The sequence below is a fragment of the Didymosphaeria variabile genome, assembly GCF_027946475.1.
Source record: "Didymosphaeria variabile strain IMI 356815 chromosome Unknown scaffold_7, whole genome shotgun sequence".
NCBI lineage: Eukaryota > Fungi > Ascomycota > Dothideomycetes > Pleosporales > Didymosphaeriaceae > Didymosphaeria > Didymosphaeria variabile.
Window position 1 is genome coordinate 2669364 of NW_026611626.1, and position 20730 is coordinate 2690093.

General features: G+C 52.2%; 9 protein-coding genes across 9 annotated transcripts; 3 read left to right on the forward strand and 6 right to left on the reverse strand.

Moving 5' to 3' along the window:
* Nucleotides 1-199: 199 nt before the first annotated feature.
* Nucleotides 200-1585, forward strand: LEM3 (alkylphosphocholine resistance protein lem3; the record flags this gene model as incomplete). Its single annotated transcript, XM_056218786.1, has 5 exons — nt 200-296; nt 350-386; nt 452-548; nt 601-1366; nt 1419-1585. 5 exons carry the CDS (start codon nt 200-202, stop codon nt 1583-1585), a joined length of 1164 nt encoding a protein of 387 aa, XP_056068051.1.
* Nucleotides 1586-2100: 515 nt separating this feature from the next.
* Nucleotides 2101-3226, forward strand: N0V89_010042 (uncharacterized protein; the record flags this gene model as incomplete). Its single annotated transcript, XM_056218787.1, has 2 exons — nt 2101-2109; nt 2267-3226. The coding sequence occupies 2 exons, from the start codon at nt 2101-2103 to the stop codon at nt 3224-3226; spliced, it is 969 nt and encodes a 322-aa protein (XP_056068052.1).
* Nucleotides 3227-6137: 2911 nt separating this feature from the next.
* N0V89_010043 (uncharacterized protein) lies at nt 6138-6758 on the reverse strand (the record flags this gene model as incomplete). Its single annotated transcript, XM_056218788.1, has 2 exons — nt 6138-6434; nt 6525-6758. The coding sequence occupies 2 exons, from the start codon at nt 6756-6758 to the stop codon at nt 6138-6140; spliced, it is 531 nt and encodes a 176-aa protein (XP_056068053.1).
* Nucleotides 6759-7251: 493 nt separating this feature from the next.
* On the reverse strand, nt 7252-8580 carry HEM13 (Coproporphyrinogen-III oxidase; the record flags this gene model as incomplete). Its single annotated transcript, XM_056218789.1, has 2 exons — nt 7252-8274; nt 8326-8580. 2 exons carry the CDS (start codon nt 8578-8580, stop codon nt 7252-7254), a joined length of 1278 nt encoding a protein of 425 aa, XP_056068054.1.
* Nucleotides 8581-9444: 864 nt separating this feature from the next.
* On the forward strand, nt 9445-9958 carry ATG8 (ubiquitin-like protein atg8; the record flags this gene model as incomplete). Its single annotated transcript, XM_056218790.1, has 3 exons — nt 9445-9582; nt 9634-9866; nt 9922-9958. The coding sequence occupies 3 exons, from the start codon at nt 9445-9447 to the stop codon at nt 9956-9958; spliced, it is 408 nt and encodes a 135-aa protein (XP_056068055.1).
* A 1609-nt stretch (nt 9959-11567) lies between these two features.
* N0V89_010046 (uncharacterized protein) lies at nt 11568-14728 on the reverse strand (the record flags this gene model as incomplete). The annotated part of the gene is made up of 9 exons (XM_056218791.1): nt 11568-12381; nt 12429-13159; nt 13215-13240; nt 13297-13490; nt 13538-13578; nt 13692-13748; nt 13798-14256; nt 14305-14608; nt 14697-14728. 9 exons carry the CDS (start codon nt 14726-14728, stop codon nt 11568-11570), a joined length of 2658 nt encoding a protein of 885 aa, XP_056068056.1.
* A 949-nt stretch (nt 14729-15677) lies between these two features.
* On the reverse strand, nt 15678-16177 carry N0V89_010047 (uncharacterized protein; the record flags this gene model as incomplete). The annotated part of the gene is made up of 2 exons (XM_056218792.1): nt 15678-16083; nt 16137-16177. 2 exons carry the CDS (start codon nt 16175-16177, stop codon nt 15678-15680), a joined length of 447 nt encoding a protein of 148 aa, XP_056068057.1.
* Nucleotides 16178-17111: 934 nt separating this feature from the next.
* On the reverse strand, nt 17112-17970 carry N0V89_010048 (uncharacterized protein; the record flags this gene model as incomplete). The annotated part of the gene is made up of 2 exons (XM_056218793.1): nt 17112-17594; nt 17644-17970. The coding sequence occupies 2 exons, from the start codon at nt 17968-17970 to the stop codon at nt 17112-17114; spliced, it is 810 nt and encodes a 269-aa protein (XP_056068058.1).
* Nucleotides 17971-19291: 1321 nt separating this feature from the next.
* N0V89_010049 (uncharacterized protein) lies at nt 19292-20107 on the reverse strand (the record flags this gene model as incomplete). Its single annotated transcript, XM_056218794.1, has 2 exons — nt 19292-19794; nt 19843-20107. The coding sequence occupies 2 exons, from the start codon at nt 20105-20107 to the stop codon at nt 19292-19294; spliced, it is 768 nt and encodes a 255-aa protein (XP_056068059.1).
* Between the last annotated feature and the right edge of the window lie 623 nt (nt 20108-20730).

The following is a 20730-nucleotide window of genomic DNA, read 5'->3' on the forward strand; positions in this document are numbered from 1 at the left end:
TCGGGAATGTTAACGCACAGAAGGTGGCGCGGGTCAGCGACTCAGCGGCTGGTCGGTCTAAATTTGGCGGGAGCGAGGCGCGCAACCCCGGCCAAGCTAACTTCCGCGCGAACAGCTGCAGCGTTCAACGACGAACATCCCCAACCGCAACCTCAGTCACTCTCTCGCCCACGCTGCGGATCAGCGCGGATCGCCCATTATGTCGCAGACGCAGCAGGTCGAGCATACCGACTCGATATCGAGCCAGGACCCCAATAATGAGACGGCAAAGAAGACAAAGAGCAGACGACCCCCGAGTGAGCAGCGACGGGCCGATGCGCAAGGACAGAGGATGCTGATGAAGATGCAGATACCGCGTTCAGGCAGCAGCGATTGAAAGCATGGCAGTATGTTGGCGCTCCTGGTGTTGAAGGGTGTGAAGTGAGGAGTATTGGCTGACAGGCTACCGTAGACCTATCCTCACCCCGAAGACTGTCCTTCCCATTTTCTTCATTGTCGGCATCATATTCGCGCCCATCGGTGGACTGCTCTTATATGCGAGCTCTCAGGTATGCGCTTTGTGAGGCTATGGGATGAAACGGTAGGCTGACACCCCGCCAGGTCCAAGAGATCGCGCTCGATTACACCAACTGTGCGACGGAGGCGCCTAACACGACACTTCCCATCGGTTCGGATTCGCCATTGAAAGATATGCCGTCCAATCTTGTTTCGCAGACCTTCAAAAAGGATATGAAGTCCAAGCCACAGTGGGCACGCGCGAAAGATACGTACAAGTGGGAATCCGGAAAGGAGGAGAATGCGAACGTCTGCGTACTCGAGTTCAACGTACCAGAGGACATCAAGGGCCCCATATACTTTTACTACCGCCTGAACAACTTCTACCAGAACCACCGTCGCTATGTCAAGAGTTTCGATGTTGATCAACTGAAGGGGGACGCCAAAACCGGAGCACAGATAAAATCCGGGGAATGTGACCCGCTTGATGTCGCTCCGGACGGTCGTCCTTACTATCCCTGTGGACTGATCGCAAACTCAATGTTCAACGACACCTACGGCAACTTGACTGCATTGAATGTTGAAGAATACAAAACTTACAACCTTACCCAGAACGGCATCTCATGGAGCTCCGAAGGCGATCTCTACGGAGAGACCAAGTACAAGCCCACTGATGTGGTTCCTCCACCCAATTGGGCAGATCAATACCCCGAGGATGGCTACGATTCGACAACTCTACCTAATCTTCACACGTGGGGGGCATTCCAAGTATGGATGAGAACAGCCGGTCTACCTACCTTTAGCAAGCTAGCTGGGAGGAACGATGATGACGTTTTGAAGACTGGTACATACCGGCTGCAGATCTATGACCGTACGCATCGCATTATTCCCATCTGAACTTCATAGTTGACTCATAATCGCAGGGTTCCCAGCCACCAAGTACGGCGGAAAAAAGGAAGTCCTCTTCTCGACCCGCACAGTCGTCGGTGGCAGAAACTCCTTCCTCGGCATCGCTTACGTAGTTGTGGGCGGTCTCTGCATACTGCTCGGCACCATCTTCACTCTTACGCATCTAGTTAAGCCAAGGTAAGGCGCCGAGATATTCGAGTGCAAAAGAGATGCGGGCTAATTGTGGCAATAGGAAACTCGGCGACCATACGTACCTGTCCTGGAATAACGATCAGCCGAGCACCGCAACAACGACCGGTCGCGCTCACCCGGGTGAAGGTGCATGATCCTCACGGACGTCCTTCCTAATGTAGCTACGTGGTCTGAATCATCTCCGATACGATGCTTTTCTTTTCCTTTTGCAATTGAGTCGCAATCATGGGGCCGGGGTATCGGGATGTGTATTTGTACCACAATGGTCTGCGTGTCTGGAGTTAAGGCGTACATCAGCGACCAATCGATTCGCATCTATATGCATCGCTCGAATGAAATCATTGCATTGAATCGCTCACATGGTTCGCAGACTTGTCTGACCGCTAACTCCGCCCAAGACATTCGGCCTGTCAACGTTGTGGCGGTGCATGAGACAATTGTCCCCGCTTCCGTCCACGTTATTGACCCAGCCAGACGCCCAGACGGTGGACGAAATATGCCTAGATGGATATTGTGAGACTCCGGAATCCAGAACACAGTGAAAAGGAGGATATAAGCTGCGCAAGAATGCCCAGGACAAACATCACGATCACCACTTCGCAACACGGGCACAACAAACAAGCCTCGACAACAGCTTCAATCCGACGACATTTGGAATTCGATACTACAGAGCCAGTCAAATAGTGGGGGTTCCAGCTTCGTCATGTTCAAATCCATCCTCCTTGCCTCCCTGGGGCTCGGACTGCTAGCCGGGGCAGCAGGAAATGCACCTCCGCGCCCCAAACCATTCGACTGCGGCACCAACACTCAGCACGCTGATGAGCACTTTTTGAATACCATCAAAGGTCTGCACGAAGGCGGCAACAACGGTGGCAGTCCTGCGCAGCGGGCTAAGCGCAACGAGCTCCTGGCCCGCGCAAAAGACAACAACACCGCCATCAGCGTCGACGCCGTCTTCCACATTGTGGCCACACCTGCCAGCAAAGATGACATCTCGAACGACATGCCTCAAGCCCAAATCGACGCGCTCAACAAAGCATACAAAGACTACGGTATCTCCTTCAATTTGATCAACGTCACGTGGACCCAGAACGACAAGTGGGCTGTTGGCGCAACAGATGACGACACCGCGATGAAGAAGGCACTCCGCCAGGGCACCTACCGCACGCTCAACCTCTACTTCCAGACGGACCTCAGTGGCGGCGTCCTCGGCCGTTGCAGTCTCCCCTCGAACGTCGCGAACGGCAAATCTGACCCCACAGTCTACTACAGCGACGGCTGCAATGTCAATGCAAACACCATGCCTGATGGCGCCATGGACGGGTACAACTCTGGCATGACTGCCGTGCACGAGACCGGGCACTGGATGGGCCTCCTACATACCTTTGAGGGCAACGCCTGCGATGGACCAGGTGATTACATCGACGATACGCCGTATGAGAAAGAGAGTACGGATGGATGTCCCACGGATCCGAAGAAGCAGACGTGTCCGAATCAAAAGGGAAGTGATACGTATGATCCGATTCACAACTATATGGATTATAGTACGGATGCTTGTTACGAGGGGTTCACGCAGTTGCAGAAAGAGAGGATGCATTATATGTACAATCTGTACCGTGATGGAAACTAAGAGGAAAAGGTGCAAGGGACTTGAGTTTGGTGATGGTATAAACCGGTTTATTTTGTGCTTGTCTCTCTCTTTCGGTGGCTGAAAATGTATGGATGGTTTGGGTAAATTGCACATATTTTACGATCGATGCGTTGGCTTCTTGGATTTTGATAGATTTTGTTTACTGTATTTACTTATCTTTATGCCAGGCATATCTTCGCTCGCAGTATCCTGCAAAGCTTCTTCATTGCAAAGTACAACTGATGATTACATTTTTAGGTCGGCACACCTTCCCGGCAGTTCATTGCGACGCTTGCATGCAGATCCCATGGTGATATCCATCTACCACTGCAACTGGTTTCCATCCCTTCACTCAGATTGCGGCACACGAGTCATATCCCCATAGCCAATTCCTCTGCGGAAATTACATGTGGACGTCCATCAACCTCGATCCGACCACCAGGTTCCTAAGAGGTCTCCCTTACCTGCCCGATGTTCCCGTATACTGTCAGATCCCTTGATGATCCTGGTAGCCACTGGTAGCCTCTCAGATGCATACCATTCTCAATGTGGGGGAAGTGATCTTGTGCTACGTCAGATATGCCGCGAAGTGTTCGACCACATTCCAGAACATCGATGCTCACGTCACTTGCTCTGTCCATCACCTCGAGTCGAGGAGACTACCATCGATCGGACTGTCGCCTCCATCACAGCGAGATTTTGTCTCGGCCTCACCGGCCGCAAGATGATTCTCTAGCCACAATCGTACGCACCGCATCAGGAGCGGTTTTCCCTTCTCCGCTCACTGTCGTCGGATGTCGCTTCCCTCGGAACGAGAACGGTAGCCGCGACAGCGATATCCCTCGTAACGACAGATTACTCGATGTGTCTCACGTCCACGCATGAATGAAACCTACAATAGCCCGTGTCCAAACGGTCTGGCTTCGGACCCGCGTCCTCGGCTCATATATGGCGTTCCACAGCGTACCTGCATGCTACCATACATAAGGATAGACACTCTAGCCCATCTCTAGCTAACATTTATGTCTGAGACAATTAATGTCTAACAGCTGTCAGTTCCAGAAGCCCCTCATAAGGCTAGACATACATCCCCGGCGGCCATGACCAACCTCCTCCGCTCGCGACCCTTTGTTTCCGCATGCAGAAGTGTCTGTGCGACTATGGCAGCTGCGTTGGGCAGGCATGAGGAAACAAGAGTGAGTAGGTGTGCACCTTCGCGGTATAAAGAAAAGTCTTCACCCAATCATCTCCGCGTTCAGACATCCACCGCTATCGATCGGACGCGCATCACACAGCAACGTCCGTGGACGCGAATAATCTAACGAGAAATCCAACTGAGCGGGCAGTCAGTGCATCGGGCATCTATTAGCGATATCTCTTAACATCTTTGGCTGATACGTATATTTGGATAAGTTTTGGACGGAGAACAAAGACAGACACGAAACAGACAATACGACAGTCAGCCACCAACTGCCGAACGCATTTCTTCCCCAATCAGTATTCGAGATTCATACAAACAACGCCGCCTTTCGACCTAAAACTACGCCACTCTACTACGCGAAGACAACCCTTGTAATGCCTACCGTCTTCCACCACCACCGTGGCTCCTCCACCTCTTCGACCGCTACCACCTCCTCCAAACCACCCTCTATCTTCCGCTACACACTCATCTTGCTTAAAGCACGCCCTTCTGTCTCGGACATCGACACTATCAGCGTCTACTCCGAGAGCCGCAGCACGCCACCTTCGCCTACAGCGCAGACAAGTCTGAGAGAGTACTTCGCTGTGCAGGGAGAAAGGTTCGAGACACCGCCGCCACCTTACGAGCCTTGAGTCCTGGCCAGCATACCGACGATGGAACAGAAGGAGCATAACATAGCCGCCTTGCCTACATTGAGATGGAAGGAGAAGATGGGTATGCTGGCGATGAGACTGTTGGACTCTTGGATGAAGATCGGCCTCCTTCTCCTCGTCACAGCTTTGGTAGCACTTGGGATTCTTACCGTTCGACCTGGGTCTCAAGGCCGGCACGTAAGCAACGGGTCTACACCATCTCAGCATTTTCTTGGGGACAACAGAAAACCGTCGGACAGCGTGCGAAGGGCATTGTCGAAAACAGACTTGGGTCCCGTGACTGCATCGTTCAAGAATGCAGGTATGGGCACGAGGATGGGAAGAAGCAGGAGGGAGGGTGAAGATGACGGGCTGGACGTGGATGATACGTGCGTAGTGCAGTGAGATTATGTTTCGCCTCGTCCTATAGCAGATATCCATCCTTCTCTTGTGGATGTCCAGCCATGATGATGATGTCCAGTTGTACAATCATATTCCCGGTATTTGTGATTCAATGGTGAATAAGGGTGAAGGAGTGTTGCACAGCTTTAGTCTCCAACTAGTGGCCGTTGTTCCCCAAAAAGCACTATTTTTGTGCTGCCACTAAAGCTGACGTGTAAGCTAATTAATGCCTCATAGTTAATGCCTTGCGCGATGAGTCTAAGTTCATATGCGATACTACGTCCAAAGGATCTAGGGATGTCTTCAGCTTCAATATCATCACTACGACACAAGAGTACCTCACTGTTTCCTGACATGAAAACAATAGGGCTCATCGGCGAGATGGCATGGAAGACTACAATCGAATACTACTGCGGTTCCAACACCGTGATTTACGCCTGTCTTAGCGCTGCGCACTCAGCGCAGGTACCTTCCTCCCTCCCCTTCAACCCTTTTACTCTCTCAACCACACAAGACACCTTCTCCTAACTCCCTCTCCTAACTCCCTCTCCTAACTCCCTCTCCTAACTCCCTCTCCTAACTCCCTCTCCTAACTCCCTCTCCTAACTCCCTCTCCTCATATCCCACCCTCAAATCACTCTGCTCCTCCAACCATTCCTCCACCCTCTACTCCCCCTCAAGCTCCCAACCCCATAACCTCCAAATTCCCACTCTGAAAGAACGGCTCCAGCCTCACCCTCTCCAGCTTCCACACCCCACTCTCCCTCCTTGCAAGCCCCTCCACAAAGTTACTCATCAGATAAACATTGCTCGTACTCTCCGCCGGCTCGGAGAGAAGCTTATAATGGTACGCTAGCACGTACGCTGTGACGTTCGCCTTTGCACCTTCAAGATGGAAGACAACGCGCAGGTTGGCGAGATTGTGCGATGTGGTCATCGGGAGGGAGGCTATGAGGGCCGGGGCAATAACATCCTGATAGATCACGTGTCAGTCAGGAATTTGTCTGAAACTATTTCAAGGTTTGAAGTCTTGAAGACGAAAAGGTGATTATGGGCTACTCACTTGCCCGACCATCGGATCTGGCGCGCCGACCCCGATGGAGGCGAAGGCTGTGCCGTCGAAGACGAGGTCGGGGGTGGTTGTTGAGCGGAGGAGGGATTCGCTTTTGAGGTCGAGGGAGCGGTAGAAGGTGAGGAGGGTGTCGGTTATGGCTTCTCGTGTGGATGGTCCTGCCGCTATGGCGTGCACTCCACTGAGGAAGAGAGCTGTGGAGGATAGGATGGGGAAAAGCTTCATTTTGAGTGGGAGGGGGAGTAGGGAGCGTGTTGTTGGAGGGGAGTGTGAGAAGGTTGGGATGATTGTGATAGTGGTGGGAGCAATTGGGAGGTGTTTATGTATTTGTATCTCATACGGTCATAAGGCGAAAGAGGTGGTCACTACATGGTTGGTAATTGTGGTAGTTGTACACCGGCATCCTGTGTGCGTGGAGTGTGCATTGTTCTTGCCGCGACCTCAAGGCGTAGCAATTGTACCCTGATCGGTCTATCGATCCGAGATACTTTCGTCTTTCGTCCGGAGGAGTGCAAATTTATCGAGCCTAGAAACGCCTTCACACACGAGCGTACGAAATGGTGCGGTCTACGAAGCTCGTCGCATCAGTGACCGTAATTGGACTAGAGTGACCAGACAATCAGCTAAAAATTTGTAAAGACTTATGGGGCGGTCATTTGCCAAGAGCATTGGTTCTCTCTTACAACGTATCGTTTCCACTACACATAATGCTACATATTTACACCCACTCTCTGGGATTCTTGAGCACATCTAGTAGCCTCTCCTCCCTGCTACCCTTTTCTGGCTCGTGCATGTACTGCCATCTCGCGGTGAGAGGCAGACTCATCAGGATACTCTCTACTCTTGAACCTGGGGTATTCAAACCAAATGCGGTTCCTCGGTCATGCACGAGGTTGAATTCCACATATCGCCCTCTCCTGAGTTGCTGCCACTGCTTCTGCTCTTCCGTGAACGGCATGTCCTTCCTCTTGTTGATGATCGGAAGATAGGAGGGTAGGAACGCGGACAAGCAATCCTGCACAAAGGAGAAGAGCTGTTCCTGGTCTTTTTCTGTCTCGTCGAGGTCATCAAAGAATATTCCGCCAATACCGCGCGTCTCGCCTCGGTGCTTGTTGTTGAAGTACTCGTCGCACCATTTCTTGAATCGCGGGTAATAGCCCTTGTCGTGCTTGTCACAGGCCTGCTTGATGGTGTTGTGGAAGTGGATCGCGTCTTCATCGTAGAGATACGACGGGGTAAGGTCACAACCGCCGCCGTACCACCACGCATTCGTATTGCCCTGGTCGTCGGCGGTCTCAAAATAGCGGTAGTTGAGGTGCACGGTCGGTGCGTTGGGGTTCTTCGGGTGCAGGACCATGCTGAGACCGCTGGCGAAGAACTCTAGGGAATCTACGGTCGGATCGAGCGCCTTGTGATTCGCGCGCATCTTCGCAATCGCTGGTTTCGGAAGACGTCCGTACACGACTGAGATGTTTACGCCGGCCTTCTCGAACACGTTGCCATCTTGCAGCACACAGCTTATGCCTCCGCCGCCCTCTGCTCGCTGCCATGAATCTACGATGAACTTCTTGCCATCCACCTTCTCGAGCTCGGCAACGATCTCCTTCTGGTGCTGTTTTATGAATTGTTCCATGCGCAAGCGCATCGGCGACTGCTCGTTGATGCCATTCTCACGTTTGAGAACAGAATCTTTCTCGGCGATGGATGGAGGCTCGGCTTCGTAGATTGTTGTATCGGTGTACTATTTTCAGCGTTAGACTTCAAGCGGAGATTGGCGAATGAGGATACATACCATGGAGTAAATTATAGCTCCGATGAAGGGCAGCATGAGGAACCGTATCCTGTTGGGCCATTTGCTAGGCTTAGGGTTCCGCCATTCCTCCAATGGGTCTGTTTTTGGTTTTGGAGGCCCATCTGACATGCATCTCCGTGCGAAAGCGCTCTGTCTCGAAGTGAAGAAGTTCGGATGTAGTGCGCGTCTAGATGCGCCGGTCTGGGGGAGCTCGAGAGCTCGAAAGGCGCGGCATGATGGTCGGAAGGGTGGCATTGTGAGAGCGATTGTGGTAAGGAAGGCGAAAAGTCTACAATGAAACCATGGAAAAGGAGCGACGGGGCGATTTATGAAACGATGACTTGAGGTCAGTCCGTTTTTGGCGCTGTGGTGAGAGAAATAGCAAAAGTTGTCGATCTCACACCACGGTCGGCGCATGGAGCTATGGCTGAGTACCGAGGGGCGCCGAATCACGTGCTTATCGATAGCTTAGGGCGACCAAGCAGCATTGTAGCATTACCAGTCGTGTGTAGAAGCATGCTAGATGCCACGTTGGTGAGTTCGAAGGCTTGTCTCGTACTGGGAATTCAAGCTATCCAGAGTCTAAGGTAGTGATCCGAGGCAAGACTTGGAGGCAAACGCTGATGCCTATGCTAACGGGACACGCAAATGGTGTCCCTTGCACAGAACGTACTTGACATGCAAACAGACGGCAGCAGTGAAGTTGATGACTCAACAGGCGGGCAGGTCACGAGCAGCTGCGCAAGTGACTTCGTTCGGAGTTCGGGGGCTGATGCTATGGACACACAGCCATACTCGCGGCGAAGAGTCACTCAGTCCACTTGAAACAAAGGGCGGTGCTGTACATGACGAACTCGCTCTGTGAACGACTGAATCGCGCTAGGCCCCTTAGCTACAGTGTCTCTGTCAAGACGAAGGCAGGGCGCCGCTGGCAGGCGCGAGGTGATTGCGTGGGTGACTAATGAGGTAGTGACCACCTGCGCCCCGCTCCCGCCTCTTGCTGCCTACATAACGCCGCTTCACCGCTCGCTGCTCTGACTTCCCTCTTCAACCCACCTTTACCGCCCAACTCCGCCCAACGACCCGCTCGCACACTCATATAAAGCCTGCCGCCCCTGCATGTCCGAGAAGTCCACCACACCCATCACAGTCACCGATACCACCAAGATGCGCTCCAAGTTTAAGGACGAGCACCCGTTCGAGAAGCGCAAGGCTGAGGCCGAGCGCATCCGCCAGAAGTACAACGACCGCATTCCCGTACGTCTCTGAACCCACGCTGCGAGACCGCATAGAAACTAACAGGCGCAGGTCATTTGCGAGAAGGTCGAGAAGTCGGACATCGCGACCATCGATAAGAAGAAGTACCTGGTGCCCGCAGACCTCACAGTTGGCCAGTTCGTCTATGTTATCCGCAAGAGAATTAAGCTTTCTCCGGAGAAGGCCATCTTCATCTTCGTCGATGAGGTGCTTCCCCCGACTGCCGCGCTGATGTCCTCTATATACGAGGAGCACAAGGACGAGGACGGCTTCCTCTACATCACGTAAGTTGCGCGTTATTCATAGTCCCGGTAGGGCCATGTTGCTGACCGTTTGCAGCTACTCGGGTGAGAACACCTTCGGCGAGTCGTCCTGAGCTTTTACCGGTCACATCAGTCTTCCCTGCGTTTTCTCCCCGGTTCACGATGGCGGTGTGAGGGCGTTATTGGTTTTACGATGGGAAATTATTTATATATTACTTTGACACACTAAGGAAGGCAGAGGCCATGGGAGGAACATCTGGCCCAGCTCTCGTTAAGCTCCAGCTGGGCGTGGGACGCACTTACTATGTATCTTGCGTTTCCCTTGGTTTCAAACCGGATACATGAGCCGACACAGCCGTTTAATGGTATCCCATGGCGATGGCTCATTTCTCTTATCTTGACTCCCTTGTTGACTGTAGCTCGACCCTCTGCATTCCTATAGTTCGAATAACAGGACCTGATCCGAGAAACATGGCCATGAGCTTTCGGTGAATGTACCCATCTATCTCGTGAATCTACCCAGCTACATAGGTACCTTCTGATCGCCCAGCGTGACATGCGGCTCATCTGGCCGCTGAGACAATGACGCCATCGCATGAAGCTGACCACCCAAGTCACCCGCCACAGCACGCGCGGCGAAGCACATCTCAGAGCTCATTTGTCAGTAGGCCAACGTAACGGAGCTTAATCGAGCTCCAACACGGTGACTACTGCGTGTCTTAACTAGTACCTGCGTTGCGTACCTGCGCGCCCGAGCGACAGTAGATCGTGGGGTAGCCAGAGCCGAGGCCGCCCGCCGGAGCACAGCCCTACGCGTGGGACGTGGGCGATGCGACACGCCATGCCGCGAGCGAGAGCGCGCCGCCGAGCTTAATTCTCCAAAGTCTAGTCCAGTCTATCGTCGCAACGATACTCGTACTGCACGTCTGGACTTCACATTCCCCCGGCCGCAGCCATGGCATACCAGTACATCATCTCCAGGTCTGCCCTCTTGTGTTCTCCCCCCGACCAACAAAGTGCTAACAGCGAGACAGACGCCTCGATCCCATCTTCGCCATCTCCATCGGGCTCGCTGCCGCCGCGACGCGCATCAACCGCGAAGAGAGGGAGAAGGGCCGGAGTACGGGGCAGACGATGGATGTGTTCAAGCGGAGGGTAGGGCTGTGGTGGGAGAGCGGGAGCGGTGGGGAGAAATAAATAAAACTGGCTGGTGTAAAAGTACAAGCACATGGGAATTGGGGATGGAGAGGTTAAGGAGGGGACATGGAGACGATGAGATGAGATACCCATCGTGTTGGTGGAAGAGAGTCCAGGGGACTTGGAGAAGGACGCAGTCGAACAGGCTTGTAGTGACCAAAGTGAAGGATGTGGAAAGCACAGAGCAAAGCAACGGGGGACACGCTATCGAAACCGCTGTGGATTAAACATCAGGTACGGTGATATACCAGCGCTGGTAATGCGGCCCACCATCTGCGGAGGGCAATCGTACACGGCGCTCATCATGAAGCTCATCCGCCATTCAGCATCAACCACAGAGATCAGAATATGACCAATAATGGAACTTGCAAGGTTCGATACATTGCATTGCGCTGATCCTTTTGGATTGTATGTCTTAAAGTCTTTCCGTGTTTTACATGTACCCGTTTCTGGGTCTGTTGACCTCTACATCGCTTATTATAATGCAGTGAACGTCTACTCCAGTCCTCAAAGTCTGGCTTCAAGTCACTGCATGTAGCCGTTTGCCTTGAGCCACTCGCGTACGACACCCTCATCCCGGCTCCTGTACTTGGCGTGGCTTCGGATAGTGTCATCGATAACCTCTAAGCCCTTGTCATAGCCCCGGTTATCCTTGCCCTTGAAGAATGCTGCGATTTCATCCGCAACCTTGTCGTCTGCAAACTTGTTCAGACCGAAACGCAGGAAGCGCTCAAGTACAACCAAGTTGCCTGATAGAGTCGGGTATATCTTGCTGTCCCAGTTATTACGGATGAAGTTCCACACTTCGGGGCGAACCTTCGCGTTATTGGCCAGAATGATCGTGCCACTATGCTTGTCCTGCATCGCAACTTTGTCAGAGAAGATGAAATCAAGGACCTTCTTCGCGAGTTCCGGTGTCTGTACGTGACCCATAGAACGCAGGCAGATCTCCTTGCCGTCAATAGATGATGTGGTGAGGAACTCGTTCTTGATAGCTTCGAAGGCGGACTCTCCTCGTTCCTTGACTGCGACGGAGAATACAGTCCTGCGGAGCGATGGGTTGATGGCAGACTTGTCTTTTCCAGAGATGTAAAGGTCGAAGCGGCGCAAAGCCTCGTCCACGGTAGCCTTGTGGCCGAGTAAACCGGAGGTAGTAGTGAGTTGCGCCCGAAGCTGACCCACGAGGTAGCTCTCGCCCTCAGGGAACTCCCAGCCAACCTTCTCAGTAGCAGGCGAAAGTAGTTCGAGCTCGAACTTCTTTAGCGCATCGCTCACATCCTGAGAACCGGAGAACACGCTGCGCACGGTGCCGATATTGTTGATGATCTGAGCCCAAACCCTAGGAGAGTCAGCATGGTTCCGTTACAAACAGGGCATTGTACCTACAAGTACTCCTGCTCGTCCTGGAACCGCTTCACAAGAGCAAGCAAGCCTGCTGTTGATCCGTAACCGGCAACAGCGTTGGCGTAGGCATCTCCAATGATACCGATCTTATCTTCAACGGTAAGGTTCTGGCGGGCTTCGCCGAGCTTCTCGAGGCGTGCTGGGGGGTAGTTGGTCCGGTAGAAGCCAGTGAGGTTCTTGTTGACCTGGTAGTAAGATTCATTGACATCTCGGATGGTGGTTTCCTTCTCCGTCAACGCAGCGGTCTTGTGCGTTGAAGCTGCGGTTATAGAATCGCCAGTCTGCAGACCCAACGGAATCCACCAGACAGTCTCATCCTCCTCAGGCTTAGCGTCTCCGGCAAGTAGGAATCGCTGCTGACGAAGGCCGATCTGTCCAGGCTCTTCGGCTACAGTAACCACAGGGAAGCCGATCTTGCGGACCCAGTTGTCCATGAAGCTGTTGACGTCCTTACCAGAGGCCTTGCTGAGGGCAGACCACAGGTCGTTCGTGGTCGCATTCGAGTACTGATGCTTCTTGAGATAGTCTGCCACTCCTTGTAGAAAGACCTTTTCGCCGAGGTGGGAGCTCAACATGCGGATGACCGAGCTTCCCTTCAGGTAGCTGATGTGATCGAAGATTTGGTCAACCTCTGGACCATCCCTAACGGGTACCTCGATAGCATGGGACGTTCGTAGCGAATCGAGTTGGAATGCTGTTTGGACAGATTCAGTCTATATTACGTTAGCATTGCGAGATGTTGAAAGTACCTGCGGATTTTCGACGTACGACAAATTGTCCCCAAACATTCCAGTCTATACAAGATTTAGAAGTCAGTAGCTTCATGAGTCTCTGATACATAGGCACTTACCGGGATAAAGGTGGTCTATGGCGAACCAACCCACCCAGGTGGCGAATCCTTCGTTCAGCCAAAGCTCACTCCACCAGTCCATGGTGACTAGATTACCGAACCATTGGTGAGCAAGCTCGTGTGCTACAACGTAAGCAACGCGATTTCGGTAGCTGTCTGCAGAGGTCTTGGGGTCGAAGAGAACAGCGGTCGTGCTGCGACATGTTAGAACAAGGCACATCGATAGATGCATTTGACGGACCGGTAAGTGATGAGACCCCAGTTCTCCATAGCGCCGTGTGACTAGAAAGCAATGGTCAGCTAAATATTTGATGAAAAGGGGAGAATACGTATAATTGCCTAACAAAGTAGTCAAAGGACTGCACGCAAGCAATTTTCACAGTGGGCCAACTCACGAATTCGTGGACTGCAAGCAAGTCGACTTTGGGCAAAGGATAGTCAACCTGGAAGGTCTGGAGACAATGTTAGCAGGCTATAGTACGGCGCGATGCGGTGACATACCTCAGAGAAGTAGTCGACGATCTTATGACAGTTCTCCAACGCAAAGCGTCCCTGTTCCTTGAGCCCACGGGTGGTGTAGACCCTCACGGGTAGGTTCTTGCCGTTGTACTGTCGCTTTGTGAACGCCTCGACGTATTCGAAGTCTCCGATTGCCCACGCAAGGAGATAGGTCGACATGACAGGAGTAGGCTCAAACACTACAGTGTGGAAGCCGTCCCTCTTGCTTGGCTTAGTCTCCTTCTCGGGCATGTTGCTCAACGCAGTGAGGTCCTCTGGTATTTCGAGCGAGACGGAGAAGGTGGCTTTGAGGTTGGGCTCGTCGAAACAAGGGAAGGCTCGACGTGCATCGCATGATTCGAACTGGGTGCTGAACATGTAGTGGAATTCGTCATCTTTGGCGACAGAAGCTGGCACCTCGCCCTGGGGCTTGTATTTGGAGCGGTAGAAGCCGGCCATGATCTGTAGCACGTCAGTAAGAAATCGAGGAGAGGACGTGAATCATCTAACGTTATTGATGGCTCCCTCAAACTTCAGTGTCAGCGTAGCTTCCCCGGAGTATTGTATCTTCTCTCCAAAGTCCAGAGTTACGCGATGGCGCTTCTCGTCGTACGAGAAGTTCTTTGCGTCATTGCTTCCCTTGGATGTCTTCAGCTCAGCGGAATGGACCTTGAGCTGAAGGGTGTTGAGCACAAGCTCATTGAAGCCATCGTCCTTGTTGATGTTCGTCTTGATCGCAACCGTGCCTTGGTAGGTGAAGTTGCCGCCGAACTCGATGTCGTGGATGGAAACGTCGTAGTGGGAGGGTTTCGCCCTAGCATCGAGGTAAGAATCATTCAACGCAATTCCATCTGATCAATTGGGGCAGGTTGACCAGCTTGAACATTGGTTGTCTTACTCACCAGGAGGGCAGAACATCTCTATCGGATGCCATGGCTACGAGGCTACTGCTGGCCTCACTCGAACAGAATCTAATTCCAGTGCTAGGCGTTGGTTGAAGCGTCGCAATTCGAGCAGATGCAAAGGTCGAGCGAGTACGAAGCGTAGAAGGGACGCGAGCTTTGGCTCTGATAGAGCTTGTAGATGCTGTAGAAGTCGACAGAAAATAAGGGGTCGGTCGTGTGAAAAGTTGCTGCTTCCAGAGCGCGTGGCGAGAACGTCTCGCGATGTGAAGGAGGGTCGCCAGCTTGTTGGAGGGGTCGGAATGGGTGCGGACGCGGAATTAGATAATGATGGGGATAGTTCGAGGAAGGTGCAGCTCGCACGCGTTCGCCGGTTGGCTGCAGCTGCCCCGCTAAAAGGAACCACCCCGCGTTAAACTGCAATAGGGAAGTGATCGATAGAGCAATATCGTTGCCCTTGATCGATGGTTGGGTCTTGTGAAGATTGTGTAGGTCACGTCTCGTATTGTTTGAGAGGGTTTGAGCGCATAGATGCGGCGTGTCTTCCGCAAATCGACTGCCAGCTATCCAATTCGATCTCGTCAGTCTCTGCACGAGAAGCCGGCCACCACAAGATACTATACACTACGTTTCACAAGCGTATTCAGTGCATGTTTCAGATTGTCGTTCCAACGAATACGTCTAGCCAAGATAAATTCATCACGAGCCGCGGGGACTCGATGTCTTGACTAGCGAATGTGCCAATCTACCTTGGCGTACTATAACAAGCAATTTGGCACGTATGGCCATTGCTAGCCCACTGCCTTGTCCAACGCCAGGTGTATGCCTTGTATCAAAACCTGGGCGCCTTGACATTGCCCATAAACAACGCTGAAGCCAACCGCCTGTGCCATGGCCTAACGAGACTCCGCACTCACAACTGGGTATCGCGGTCAATCAGACCTTCATCATTTATATATGCGCTGGGTAGCCAAAAGATATTTATATTCGAACCAAAATGTCCAGGCACTCGATCTTCCACTCTTTCTTACCCACCAGACCTTTTACCCACTCATAGTTCCCTGAACCGCTTGCCCCTACCGCATCTGCCGTCTTGTTGCGCATGCTATCCATTGCGCCCTTCAGCAGTGCCTGTGCCGTGTTATTTGCGGCCTGCGCAAGCACTCCCGCGGTCTCAAATATGGTGTCCCGGAACGGACTCGTGCCGTTGAGCGCGAACTCCGCAGTTTCCGTCGACAGCGGCGCCTCGAACCAAGGGGTATGGAAATCGAAGAGCGCTACGACGAGAATGAAGAGAAGGAGCGAACAGTATACGCAAGGACGGTTGAGGAAGTAGGTTGCGGAGATGAAGAGGACAAGGTAGACGGGCGAGGCATTGGTACGTAGCCTAGACAATAAGATTAATATGCGCACTTCGATATGCGGCATCGACAGACTTACAGAAAGAAGAGAACAGGAATCCAGCTCCGTAGACAGAACATGGTAGCCTCGCGTGCGCTGGAAGGTGCGCGGCAGCGGGCTGATAGGACGGTGGAAAGTAGAAGGTTTCACGAATCGGTGAGGCGAACAGGTCGTGCGATGCGCCCATAAGATAGCGAGCGTAGGAAATATGGATATGTCGCGGGAGGTCAAAGGTGAAAGGCGAAGCTGTGCCCAAGCAGTGCGTCGTGAATTTGGCACCAAGACTGGAAGCGGCGCCCGGGTGACGCCGCGTGCAGCCCCAGGCGTTAAGCCACGTGATGGCGCGGGCTTACAAACTATCCGACAACACGGCCAATCGATTTTCAGCCTTACTTCATACAACATGCAGATCCCTACGATGCCATCACGGCGTATCTTATCCGTTAAGGGTTTGCGTTTGCTAGTGAGCTGACCCTTCAACCGATAGAATCTTCTGCTTCCTGATCTAGTTAAATCTACAAGGATTTCCATGGCAGCACTGGCATTCGTCTCGGAGCATTAAGAGAGTGTGTAATTTGCCTCGACAAACATATACTTCAATCTACCCTCCACCAGACACAGTGCTTTCGGCTCTTTCAGTCGCTCACATCGTCGCCATAAATCTGTGCATTAAGAGATATGATTCATTCAGTCCAAGCACGAGGAAATACCATAATGAGTCTCGATGTACACCAGAGGGAGCTTCGGCTTCATGACTGTTTGATTGCTATAACCTCATCACAACGATTACCATGTCACTATCTCATGAGCAAAACACTGAAAGTCATTGAGCTTGCAACATATTTGTATTCTATGAATGAGGCCGTATGTCGTGCCAACATGCAGGTTTGGAAAGGTAGTATATACAACAGAAGTGAAGAAGACACTATCTCATCACCACCAAGCAACAGATCGAATCCCATGAAAGCCATCCGACCAGAACTTAGGACAAGCTGCAGGTATCGTCTAGGGGACTTAGAACTCGCGCGGGTGCTCACGGCCAAGACCGAAGATGCTCTTCTTGACGAAGGCAACGAATCTCTTAGCCGCGGAAGAGTACAGCGCCGGGCCCGGGATCTCGTAGCTAGAAGCGTCGGTGTAGATGTTGACCATGATACCGGCCTCGGTTTCGGTGTACAGCTTGTCGGCAGCTGTGGCAGTGGGGCTAGCGGACGAGCCTCCACCAGTGACCTCGATGTTGATGCACTTGGGGTAGTTCTGCGCGCCATTCTCCTGTTGTGCAGAGTGCAAGGCAATAATCTCGTGGCGGAGCACGTACTGGCCATCAGCGATGTCAGCCGGTATGGTGACGGACCAGGTCTGGTTGTTGGCAATGAGCTTGTCAGTGGCCCACTGGTCGCTTTCATAACCGGCTTCGTCAATCTTGAAAAATTGCAAGTCAGAGGACTTAGCGGAGGTCGCGTCGTCGACCTTGGCAAGGTAGTCGAGGACGGGTCCCTAAGATAGTGAGCGCGGGTTGGAAAGCCGAAGCTTGCATGAATTTTACCTTGTGGCTGTCAGGCCATGTTGTCCACTGTATTTCGATTTTGCCACCGGCCTTGACGGAGGCGACCTTTGCACCTGCAGTGGCGTCCTTGTGGCAAGCAATCTTGGTGGCATCGCCGTACATGGACGGCTCGACGTAGCCGTTGTCCAAGCACTCAGGGCAAGACCATTCGATGACCTCCGGAGCAGGGCTCTGGTACTGGAAGCTGGGGTCGTAAGCGGTGTATGCGGTGCCGTCAACCGAGATGGCGTTCAAATGGCCGTGAGCGGAGACAGAGGAAGCCAAAGCTCCGACGAGAGCGGCGGCTTGGATCTTAGAGAAAGACATTGCGAATGAGTTTGGTGTTTGAGAGAGTGGCGTGGGGGAAGGATAGCCTAAGCTTCGAGATCAACGAAGAGTGTGAAGAATTGGCTTCAGTCGATGAAGTAGAACGAAATGAACGGAAGTGTCGAAAACGAATGTAAAAGAGCGACTTGCAAGATGCTGTGAGGAATTTAGAAGGTAGCGCTGAGGTTGCACCTTATATACCACAGGCACATGATGATGGCTTGCCGAATAGCCCTTATGCATGTCAAACATGTAGTTCAATGCCCACACTCATTTCCCTGTCCCACTGCCGGTCCCACGAGGCTTCGTTGTCAGTGGAAGGGACGGCTGCTTGTTCCAGGGCACTGACCTGTTCTCGGAGGCATCGATAGGGCTGAGAGCGGGTGCGTTGTTTCAACATGCTGGTCATCAAGTGCAGGCACGATCCCACTTGTATGATCGACACATGCTCTGGAGTCAACTCTCGATGGCATGAGGAGCCTCTGGTGGACCTTCATTGTCAAGAAAATCGGCCTAGGTGAGGTATTCCAAGTCGATGTGAATTAGACTTTTCGATGACGTCTTGTATCATCGCTGCGCTGGCAACACGATGCGACGGATTTGACTGATGGGACTCGAAGGCTTTGATATGAGGCAGGGTCGTTTTGTGTAGTACAAGACGAGAAAGGCGAGGTTGACCAGGCTCCAACGAAGCTAGCGTGCACACGCGTCTCCACGCCAGCTCAACAACACTTCACTTGTAGTGATATCGTCTTTCCAACCATGCGGTCAAGAACGCCGACTTCCCCAGTCAGGTTTCATATATCTCTTGCAAAGAAACACGGCAAGGCTATGGTCGGCGTCAAGCGATTCATTTTATTCGCCTGGGCTTGTTTCACGAAAACCGGGCGAGTGGGTCAACTTAATATCGACAACACAGTGGGCGCTCGGCGAACGTCGTGCACGCTCATCCGACATCATTTGTGGAGAATAAACTTACCGGATGTAAAGCGACGAACTGGTTTGTGGTGTTCTCCTCGGAGCCTCCTGCTGTCTCAACGGGAAGAAGGTACATACGTCATCACATCCCAAGAATTGGCCACGGACAACAAGCAAAGGGTGCACAATAATGCGTACATAAGGCAAGTAGATATTAACTCCATTAACTAACGCCGCCTAGCCCCGACTTCAACCATAGAACCAGAAGAATAGCCTTGCTTCAAGAGTTCGAACCAATGAAAAAACACAGAACAGAATACCATCGAGTCGAACGCAGTGTTACCTGCGAATCGAGAGCAAGACCTTCAACTGCAGCAACCGCAAAGGACCACTGGTGTTGTCATTAATCTTGCGGAGGGCTAGGCGCCAAGGACACGATACAGTTGCGTCCATTCGCATCGCAATCCTCGTAGATGTAATTCTTATCTGGGACGATGTGATCGCAAGGTATGCCCCTGTTGCCCCGGCAAGGGAAATAGGTCGACTTGCTGTAGTCGATCGGAATCTCCCTGCACTGGATCGCTCGCTTTCTGGAACGCCTTGAGCTACTCCATTCGCTGTCGTCCTTGCAGACCATCGTGGTTGGAGGCTGGATACTCTCGAATTTGTCCCAAACCTTCTTCACGTCGTTGTGTTTTCCAATGGAATCGCCTCCAAACAATGCAGCCGTGCCCGCATACACCTTGGCCACGCCTCTGCACATTTCATCATGTTCATGGCTGCTGCACTCGTTTTCGAGGTCCTCGAGGAACTGACCGTCGCAATATTCTTTCGCAATGTCAGTGAAACGGTTCTGTCGATACAAGTTCGCATAGCAGAAGTCGTGGCGGCGACATGAATCTTTGACTGTAGATTATTAGTAAAGGGCAGTTATTGAAGGGCCGGAGTACCTACAGTTGAATCCGAATGGCTTATCGGGCGCATGGGAGCATGCATCGGAACGCCAATACAAGTCGGCAGGGTCCTGTGCATGCCAATGTTGCATGAAATCCGGGAGAGACGTATAAAACAAGAGTTTTTCGGTCATCGCCAAGTCTCCAGCGTAAAACTCGCGCTCGGTGAGGCCGTCGGCTGCTGGCTGTGGTTCTTGAACGGGAACGGCGAGAACAGCTTGAGTGCAAGCAAAGCCAACAACGGCAAGGGCCTTTAGGACACCCATGATGGTATGTGTAAGGTTAAGAGGGTGCTTATGTTACTTCTGGTATGTCCGAAGAGTAGTAGTCCGAAGAGTGGTAGTCCGAAGAGTAGTGTGAAAACTTGGTGTGGTGATGTTTCTGTAAAGAGCAACAAGCGACCGGCGCGTGGCTCCTTAAATACATCCTATCTTTGGAGGGTAAAAAGTGATTATTTTTTATCTTCTTTTTTCCAACAAGCCAACTCAGAAGCGGAGTGGATGAGTACAGGCTACCAATGGAACGCACCTGGTTGAGACTGACGAGTGACGAGGGTAATATTTGGTTGGGAAATGTCGTACCCTTGGTTCTGTTTGTCAGTACCACACCTGGGTATCCGTTCGCACGACCCAAGCTAGCAGTAGGCCAAAATAATAAGTGGCCATCATTATACGATACTCTTTTCTCGATTTCATGTCGAGGGTTCGTGTAGGCCACAGTTGAAGGCGGAACATCTCACTTGCGAACGAACGTACCCGCACACGATTGCCTAAGTAGGTAGAAGATTTTGCAGACAATAACACATTAATCCGCTGTCAAAAAGAGCTCTAGTCCATTGGACACGCAGCTAGGATGAAGCCGATTTGGATGCGTCAATAGTACTAGAGAT